Raw genomic sequence first — 10,151 nt, forward strand, 5'->3', positions numbered from 1 at the left:
TTCCTACATTAATTTTGTTTTGTGATTTTTTTGTGATTTTTTTTTATTTACACCCCTATTTTTTTTTGACATACCCTTTAGTGTGTTTCACTTTTCCCATTCCTTCCAATTAGGTATCATATTTAAATCCTGTATTATGCAAGATAATTAGTGCACTTTCAAAGTATTTAAATACAGTTATTATTGTCTTGCAGAATCTGTATTACACCAAGCAATACTTTTTGAGATATAGTTCTATTTAGCATCATCTTTCAAAAGTTTTACACCATGTACCATCATTTCTATTCAGAATGAATTTTAATTGTTTGATCTTAAGTTATATTTTATCATCACCACCTTTTTCTTCATTGAATATTATACTTCAAAGCAAGAAATATGGGTTGGTTGTGTGCAGAAAGAGAAATGGTACCTGTTGTGAAGCTCAGCTCGCCAGGTATTTTGCGTGTGACCTGGATTTTCTTGTGTAATTTATTACCTTTAAAGTTGATTCTACTTTAATCAAGATACTACATTGAACAACCTAAAATGACACCAAAGATGATGACAATCCTGTAATGCTGATTAATCACACCTGTGTGATCCTAAGCCCAAGCTTTTTCATCTTCACAGATTTCGGAATAAGATTACTATCTTTCTGCCTACTTTAACACCTGGCCTGTAGCATGAGTCTGAAGCCCTTTTATTTTCTTGGGCTTGAAGGTTATTTTATTTGAACAATCATAAACTTTTCAGAAAGATTGGGCAGCATTTCCATTCATGCCATTAGCGATGCAATTGTGTAAGGACTTCAAAGCTCCAAGAAAGGAAAACGGATTACGACATACCTGCTTGGCATTAGGTTATCAGCAGCAGATTTTTAGTGTAAGTAAACAGGCTAAATATCTTGATAAAGTGTGAAGTATCACCTTAAATTACATTAGGCCCCTAGAATCTCGATTAAAAACTAGTTAGCTGTGAAGCATTAATTTATTTTGTCTAGACAGGATGCATTCATTATCTTTGAACAGCAAAGCACTTCTAGTCTTAAAAGAATGAAATCAAATAGGGGTGTTAAAGTAGTGCTTTACTTACTGAGTTGAGTCTTTGTGTATACATTATCATGTTTTGTTTAAATTGCTTAGATTTTGGCCTGCTCTTTAAATTTCCAGTCCGCATCATGCATTTTTTAATGAAGAATGAAATATGATTACCAGGGAAAAGCTGTAGTTCATCTTTGTTGTAGTCCCAGATGTGCACCTGGTGCTTTTGTATATTTGTGTGTTAAGCTGGGAGGCATCTTTGTGACAGCAGCTTGTTAATGAGCTTAGCTTGAATGGAAAAGGACTGAACGGTAAGCATGTAACTAGTCAGAGAACTTTAAAATTTAACCTAAACCTAATCAAGCTACTGAAATGTTAACGTTGTGTTTTTCTTTAATTCGCTTTTGTCTAGGAACCTATCTGCTTATGCAGTGCTTTTACCTTCTGTTGCTTTTCTGAGTGCCAGCTTCTTTCCCAAAGGTGTTCAGTGACTAATGCTTTGGTTTCCAGCCAAAATATCTGATAAATGTCTCTTTCTAGGCAGCCTTTCTACAAGTCTTAATTAAACTTTAATGTCAAGCTGAAGTTTACTTTTAGCCCCCCACAGGGTGTCTGTAGTCGTAACGTGATTATAGAACACTACGTAGATCATAAGATAGGCATGTTCATTTGCCCTTTTTGTGACTTGCTTCGCAGTACTTCAGTCAATACTTTGAGTACAAAGAGTGAATTTGAAAATAATGTTTGAAAATACTGTAGCAGTAGCAAATTATTGTTCTTAATTGTGAAGGAAAGGACCTATCTTGTAAAAGCCAAAGCACAACTGGTCTGACAACAGTTTTCTTTCTCTTGCATTAATAATCTCAAGCTTTAAAAAGGGCAGTGCTGGAGCTGACTGGCATGTGTAGTACCTTCAGTTACAGGATTGAGTAAAAACTTTCCCAGTGATCTCCAGCTGAATTTGTCAGAACTAAATGAAATTAACTGAAAGAGCAGTAGAGGAAAATTTTTGCATACAAGCTGTATATAGAATTACTTTTCACTTACATTATAATTAAATTCTTTATAGGCCTCATGATAAGAAAACTTATCTTGCTGTTGGAAGTATGAAGACGTTGTTGTTGAACATTTCTCTGCTCAATGCTGGAGATGATGCGTATGAAACTGTCCTCCACATTCAAATCCCTAAAGGTCTTTATTTCATCCGAATTTTAGAATTGGTAAGAACAAAAAAAAATTTGTCAAACAGTAATCCTTTGGTATTTTCCTTTTTCACCTAGACAGTTTTCAAATTATGTTAATGGCTTGTTGAGTTTCTTTAGATACTGACAACCTACGCACACTCTCTCTCCCCAGAAAAAACTGGCAAAACTCCATTTTTTAAGTTCTGAGACTTCTAGCTACCTAAACCACGTGCAACTTAATCAATACAGGTGACTTAACCGGATGTGATGGTAACAACTAAAATTAAGAAAAAAAAAAATATAAAGAGGTTTCTAAAAGTATTTCAGGATCTTAAGGTCCTTTCCAACCCTAACCATTCTGTGATTCTATGTTACAGGTACTCTTTTTTTTTTTTTTTGTGATGATCATGCTTCCAGCGATCACAAAGATCTCATTGAATCCATTCTCTTTCACAGATACAGTCTTATGAAGAAGTCACAAATCTAATTGTTCTCTCTTTCTATCTTTTTAAAATAACTGCTTTCTGTGTAGAATCCCCCCGACACCTTTAGGAGGTTGGCTTTAAACTTGAGTGGATCCAGGTGTAATGTATATGCCTTATCTTCACTATTAGCAAACAGAAGATGAAGTAACAGGATACAGTAATAAATATAAGAATACATTAAAGCAGTCATAATATGAATGCTTTGTACATTTGCATCAGTGAAATAACAAACTGAAATAACCTAGTTCAGGGAAGTATAAGCCACACAATTTCAGCGTGTGCATGTATTGTGAAATGTGTGGAAAAAGCAGTTTTATTTTAATCATTAATAATTTATCCTTTGTTTTAGGAAGAAGAACAGATATATTGTGACGTATTAGATAAAGAAATTCATACAGTGAAACTTGAGTGCAGCGTTGGTTGTTTATATGTAGATCAAAAATCAAAGGTAGGCTATGTATGGCTATGTATGAAGTTCACAGCTTTAAAAACACCCTAAATACATTATGAGGATTTTCAGAAGGGGAAAAAACCCCTTGTTTCTCAGAATCTCTCCTTCATTCCTACTAATGTCTTTTATTATGTTGGTATCCAAAGCTGTTTGCTACTTTTAAAATCAGTTGCCTAAACACTTTCTGGAGTAATTCATTAAGGGACAACATTGTTTGCATTATGCATCAACTGATTGTGCTTGGCTCCCTAGACAAGTGAGCCAAGGCTGTGAACAGATGTATTAGGTCAGTAGAAAAAGAGTAGAAGACACAAAAAGCAAGTATTTTCTTAGTTCTGAGGGGTTTTTCGAGCAGGAAATTCTAAATTAGTTCAATAAGATGTTTTTATTTAAACGATGTTAAGACACACTATCATTTGATATAAAGAAAATATTATTTGTTCTACAGCTGGATTTTAGCTTTCTCCTGGATGCAAGTTCGTTTGCCAGAGCAGAAGATGACCTCAACATCATCGTAAATGCTACCTGGTAAAGTCCAATGAAAAATGCTTAATGAAAAATACTACTAGCTTTGGAAAACAGAGCAGGGAACATTGGAAAGACTTAGCAAAGAACAACTGCAGTAAAGCACAGGGGTTGCAAATTTGTAGAGAAGGGGAAAATTGCAAAAAAACCCAGATGATAGATATTTAAATAATGGGCAGGTTTCTGCCTGTACAAAATCTTACTTTTTAAAAAAAATATTTTTTGATTTAATAAGCTGAAACTCTGTTTAATATTTGTTTATAGAAGTAATGTGTAGCGTATGATGCTGCACTTGATATATTAATTTTTCTCTTATTCCATTTTTGTAGTAAAAATGAAGATGGGAGCATGTTGCTGGATAACACACTAACTTTAGCTGTACCTCTAAAATATGAGACTGAGTTAAATGCTCATGGGTAAGTCAGCTTTTGCTATACCTGCACATCCATAGAACTGTTGTCTTGGTACTTTGTATAAAGCTTTTAAGCAGAAGTGTGGTGCAGCTGAAAATTCCTGGGAATGAATTGGCACAGCTGTCCTGGGGCCTGACCTATACACTACTAAAATCTTCTTTCCACTGCTGTGATTACACCAGTGATATCTGCGGTGCTTTGATCTTGTCTCTTAACAGACCAGGATTTTTTTAAGAACTGGACTATTTCTTTTGTTGAAAGGTATTTAATAAGAGCACAGCAGATCCTCAGATTCCTTGCTTAACATGGACCATATTCTGGGTGTGTTGTAGGGTATGGTTTTGGATGAGGATTTATGACTTTTTCTGCCTTTTATTTTTTTTTTTTTTTTCCTTTTAAGAGGAAAAAGTACAGAGGTTCCTAGACTTACTTAAGTGCAAACTTGTATATTTCCTTAGAACTGATCTTACTGGACATAGCATGGAGCAGAAAGTTAAGCTAATGACATATATAGCAATCCTGTTAATTACAACTTCTAAACTGTTGTAGATTTGTATCACCAGCTTCGTTTATTTATGGAACAGATGAGAAAGATTCCCCAGTTACATGTCTGAAGGAGAGTATCAACTTCACATTCCATGTAAGAGTTTTCCCTTGTCAACCCTCTTATCCTTGTTTTGAAGGTTAATACTTAGATTTCCAGTGTATCTAACGCCAGTCTTGCAGTCAGTAAGGAAAGTTTTGAAGAGTACGAGGGCATGATGAGCAACTTTTGTACATCAGTGATGGGAAGTAGCTGTTACTCCCTCTTTAAACACTTTTTTTGGTCCGGACGATCTTCCACTGAATGGTCAGAGAAAAAATACTTAGCAGAATCAGGATTGAAAGTCCTAGAGCAGTTCTGACTTGCCACTTCTTCCATTATGGAACGCTTTAAAAGAATTATATTATGGCAAGGAAAAGGAACTAGGAGCTCCTTATAAGAGGATCTGTAAGGTATCAGATTTGTCTCTAATGGCTTAAAAGAAGGAGTTAGACATTAATCTCTTCTAGTTCCTGTTGCATATTCTCCTGGAAGGCAGTCTGTATGACCTCAGGGTAGCCGTCACAGATTAGCACTGCTTACTAATTGGGTGCAGAGGAGTGAAAGGTTCAGGAAGCCTACACAATGAATTAAGCAAAATGTTACAACTCCTAGCAGAATCCACTTCCATGATACCACAGCAATGAAGATGCTACCCCATTCCGTGAGGTTTTATGTATTTATTCTCTTTGTAACTTTCTCCCCCTCCAAGGTTATCAGTGCAGGACCAAGCATGGCTCCAAATACAACCTTAGAAATAATGATACCTAATGCTTTTCCACCCAATAACTTCAGATTATTCAACACACTGGATATCAAGGTAAGCACAGGTTACTTGATATAATTTTATTAGCCATATGAATTCTATGAAAAAGAGAAGGAGAGCACAGCAGAACTAGCTACTAATATGGGCACAGGTTGTTAGCTACGGTGAAGTGAAGTGAACAGGAACAGGATACTCTTCAGCCCTATGTGTTTTATAATTCTGAAAGTAGAATTTACATTCCTTTTGAGCTTCTGGCCTTTCAGAAACGTATTCTGATTAGTATCTGATGTTTATCTTCTAACGGTAATGATGATGATTTTATTTCCAGACAACAGTTGGAGAGTGCTCCTATAATAAATATCCCAGACACTGTAGCGCGGCAGAAAAAAATGAAAACATACTGAAGGATGTTGTCACTTTCTTTTCAAAGCCTGCTAAGAGACAAATGGTAAGCTCTCTCTTTTAGCATCAGTGGGAAATAAGTGACTGTATGAATGAACCTTAAGACAACAGTATATCTTATATAATGAGGTCACCAGAGCAGTCTTCCAAGGATTTGTGGTGGGACCTGGGTTAAGTTCAGCATAGTCATAAGTGACTTTAGTGGAAGAGGTGAGAGCTGAGATGACAGAGTTGATTAATGACACATCACTGAAGTCAGTGTAGATGACAGTCACCTACAAAGAGCTTCCAAAGGCTTATGCAACAGAATGAGTGGGCAAACAGAATGGCAGATGAAATTCAGTAACAGATCAAAAATGATGCATGGGGGGAAAAGAGAGTCTTAATTTTAATTACATATAATCAAATATTCATTGGCTTCTTCACACCAAAAATGTGCCATCAACTGTCAAACATAGGAGCCAAATTACTTTAAAAAAAAAACAACCAAAAAAACACCCACAAAAGAAGGCAAAAGTAGTACTCATGGTGGAACTTCTTACTGAAGGATGCTGTGAATGCCAGTAAGTGAATTCCAAGGGAGACTATAAAAGTAAATGGAACTGAAAGTCATTAAGAATTTAACAATATGAGGAAATATTTTTTGGCTTGGAACATTCTTAATAAAACTATTCAGGAGGCTGGAAGAAAATTGTACATGCCTGCCCTATCCACCCTCATCCCTCTGTCCCTGCTTATGGACCCTTCTGGAGATCTGATACTTGACTGTGTGGTAGCCCAAACCGGAACTGGTATTCTAGTGTTAGATTTTGAGGATTTATTCTCATAGACATCTGTGTTCTGCAATTCGTATTTGATGAAATACAATTTTGTGTAATACTTTCATCTTAGAAGCTGGACACCTTAAAATGTTAATTTGTGACTTCAAGTAAGCACAGTACAAGGAACATCAACCAATGATTAAGACAGCCTGCATGAGAATATCAAATCAGAAGTCAGGCAGTGCAGTCTTCGACAGGGAATATATTCATGTACAGGCTTGCTTTTTTGTTTACTCCAGACTTGAGAGAAATGCTGCTAGCTGACAGTGTACAATCAGTTACACTATTTATACTGGCTACAATATAGTCATTGTCATTTATTCTTCTTGATAAAAGCTAATTTGACAGGGTAAAAAAATCCCACATACAACCAAATTATGACAGTTATTCTTTTTCAGCCTAAAAAGTTTTGTATTCTTAAGAAAAATGAAATTGTTCAGTAACAATTAGGTTAGTCCCTTGTACTGTTCCTTCAGCACCTATGGGTTGGCAGTAGTGGATGACAACCACCCTGACTTTCCAGGAACAAACATGGATCTTTTTGTTTTACTCAGTTCCTGAGTGCCTTTAATACTAAGATGATAAATGCTGACAAACTGAAAGCTTTACTTTTTCCCTCCCTTCTACAGTACTGCATGAAAAATGACAACTTTTGCTTACAAATATATTGCAAGCTTGGAAACATGGAAAGTGGAAAAGAAGCAACTGTTCAGTTGCATCTGGAGGCTACTCCTTCACTTTTAGAAATGGTAACTTCTCATACTTCAGGGGAATATTTCAAGGCTTACTTTCAGTATTCTCTATATATAAATTCTAGGTGTTAACATATATTTTTGCAAACAGTATGATTAAATCCAAATCTGTTAGGTGTTGATCTATTATGTTTTCAATGCTAAACCCAAAGGTGATATATGAAAAATGAAAACCACTGAAAAATATGTATTTTAGATTATCGCTTTATTTTTTAGTCTGTATTACTTTACCCATTCTGGCTGGGTTTATGTAGGATTGGGATTTAACTTCAACCCATAATTGTACTTTTCTAAGAAAAGCAGCATGGATGTGGATTTAAGTAAAATCCAACTGGGCGTCATTCCAGTTTCTGGTACTAATTTGTTTTGTGATCAGAAAAAGGCACCATTGTGTGTTTGTGTGAGATTCTGTTTCTGTGAGCAGCTGTGTTACCATTTTTGCTGGGTAGGAATTAACGTGTTGAAGTTATTTTATAAAAGACAGCTTTTTTTTTTTCCTTTTTAATTAGGATGATGCATCAGCATTGAAGTTTGAAGTAAGAGCAACAGCCTCACCAGAAAAAAATGCAAAAGTTATTGAACTACACGAGGACAAGCAAGTTGCATATGTAAGAAATTCTCTTAATGGATTTGTGATGAAATTGTAGAATTCTGTTCAAATCTATGCACAGGCAATGAATATAGTCTTGATTACTTAAGAATGTAATTTCGTTTTCCTAGGTTGTTTTAGTATCTTTTAGGGGAAAAAACCCCATCAGTTAGAACTAACCTTATTTTCTGCTTTCCAGGTCTATTTGGAAGGAGTGCACAACCAAAAGCCCAAATACCATGTTACTGTGCTAATAATTGGAACAGGCTTAATAGTTGGTGTTGCCTTGTTTATGCTTCTTTCATTTATATTATGGAAGGTAAGTTTACAGTATTTCTCGGTTGTTCTCAGGTCAGGAATTCACTGTTGGTGGATCTTTGGAGCTGTTAATGCAGGTTAAAGGATAAATAATACTTTATTACAATTTGTCCTTTCTAAAGAGGTATAATTCCTCCTGCAAGTTGTGGGGTTTTTTCAAACTACTTCTCTGTTTTTCATTTTATCTTCTGCATATAGTACATCTTCTGGTACTTACCACCACAATCCCTTTCCTGTGATTAATATGGCATCTCATGTTTGCAACTGATTTACATAATTTAATGATATCAAGTGGATCATTTTTGTGGGATGGTGCTCCACAGTGAATGCCACTTGACACATGATGACTAATAGACTACAACATCGGTTCATGCCAGAATAAAATGTTTAAGATTTTAAACTGCAACATAAATGCTTAAAAGCAATCAAGAGATTGCTAACTTCTCTACCTATCTACCTGCAGACTTTTTCCGTTCATCGTTTTTCCCAGGGAAGTATAAAAGTGAAATAAACTTAACAGGAAACTTTTATAACTATTTCACATTTTAAAAAATACTGGATTCTGTGGACGGTTACAGTTCACAAGCCCACATATCCTTACTTCTTGCAGGAGTAAGCCTCCCAAAAAGTAAAAGAAAAAGCAAACTCAGTCTTTTGATTGATGAGTAACACTTGATTACTTGTTACAACAAAGCAATGGGCAAATAGCATATATATGCATTTTATTTTAGTTCATCTTTAATGGTTTAGATTTGATAACTAAGATTTGCTGACAACAGTTTTCAAAATTATGTATTTCAGGTTGGCTTTTTCAAAAGGCAATACAAACAAGTCCCTCAAGACAAGAACAGAAGAGACAGCTGGAGTTTTACAAGTGGGAACAAAGATGGCTAAGATGGCAAATAAACATTTGATTTTAAAATGAAGACTTTCAGATTCAAGTTAATTTGCAGGAGAAACATCAGTGACAAGAAATTGTTCTTGAGCTCACTCACTCTTACAAAATGCATTTTATTTCCTTGAACTGTATGGAGGACTACACCTTAGAGTACTGTTGTTTTTCTAATATGAAAATGTTAAACCAATTTGTTTTGAAGTCTTAAAGTAATATTTGAAAAGCCATATATCTATGTGGTTTCAAACAGACAGAAGAACACTAAAGAAAAAGAGGAGAAGAATTACTTACCGGAAAGAAGAATTTCCAGAAGGTAATAACATTTCACCAATCCTGGAAAATAAGATCTCAGACACATTAGCACAAGTTATTCTATTACTTTCCAAGTTTCTATTATCTTTTAATTATCCATTCAAAAAGAAATCCTCCCTTATCTTGCTTTGGAGTTTTACAAGGGTAAATTAGCTTAAAACAATAGAAGGACTGCAAGTAGAGCACAAGGGTGTTGGAAACAGGTATTGGAAGCTGTCCTGGGCTTCTGAATGAAACCTCATAAGCTTTTTGGCTTCACAGGCACAGCCACAACACTGCAGAGACTTAGACACCCAGGCAAGGCAGAACCAGGAAAGTCAAAGGCAGTCCAGAGCAGGGAATTCTGTGGAGCAGCCTCGAGATACAGCACAGAATCCTCTCTCAGTATTAGAAAGAGTAAAGTACTGGAGATCATAATTTGTAGCCGTCTTTCACATGGTACTTGCAAGCATGACAGAATTACTCATTCTGTCCTTTCCTCAGGTATTGCTGCCATGATATTTTGGACTTCTCCAATGAACTATTTCTATGTGGGGGTTTTTAAAGCAAGTATTTATTTTATTTATTTGAAGATTTTTCTATAGTACTTAGCACAGTAGTATTTAGTATCAGCATTCTTCTTGGACCTAGGGAAAG

General features: G+C 35.5%; 1 protein-coding gene across 1 annotated transcript in view; it reads left to right on the top strand.

Annotated features, from left to right (window-relative positions):
* ITGA4 (integrin, alpha 4 (antigen CD49D, alpha 4 subunit of VLA-4 receptor)) overlaps positions 1-9,202 on the top strand; it is a gene marked incomplete at its 5' end in the record, with an annotated part of 29,446 nt that extends 20,244 nt beyond the window's left edge. Inside the window, 11 exon segments of the mRNA XM_010021402.1 lie at positions 2,089-2,239; positions 3,038-3,136; positions 3,588-3,667; positions 3,994-4,080; positions 4,627-4,717; positions 5,373-5,480; positions 5,755-5,874; positions 7,279-7,398; positions 7,911-8,009; positions 8,190-8,309; positions 9,110-9,202. Of these exon segments, the coding sequence (XP_010019704.1) occupies positions 2,089-2,239; positions 3,038-3,136; positions 3,588-3,667; positions 3,994-4,080; positions 4,627-4,717; positions 5,373-5,480; positions 5,755-5,874; positions 7,279-7,398; positions 7,911-8,009; positions 8,190-8,309; positions 9,110-9,202 (1,168 nt within the window).
* Positions 9,203-10,151: the final 949 nt, after the last annotated feature.

The sequence above is a fragment of the Nestor notabilis genome, unplaced genomic scaffold (assembly GCF_000696875.1).
Source record: "Nestor notabilis isolate BGI_N333 unplaced genomic scaffold, ASM69687v1 scaffold12159, whole genome shotgun sequence".
NCBI lineage: Eukaryota > Metazoa > Chordata > Aves > Psittaciformes > Psittacidae > Nestor > Nestor notabilis.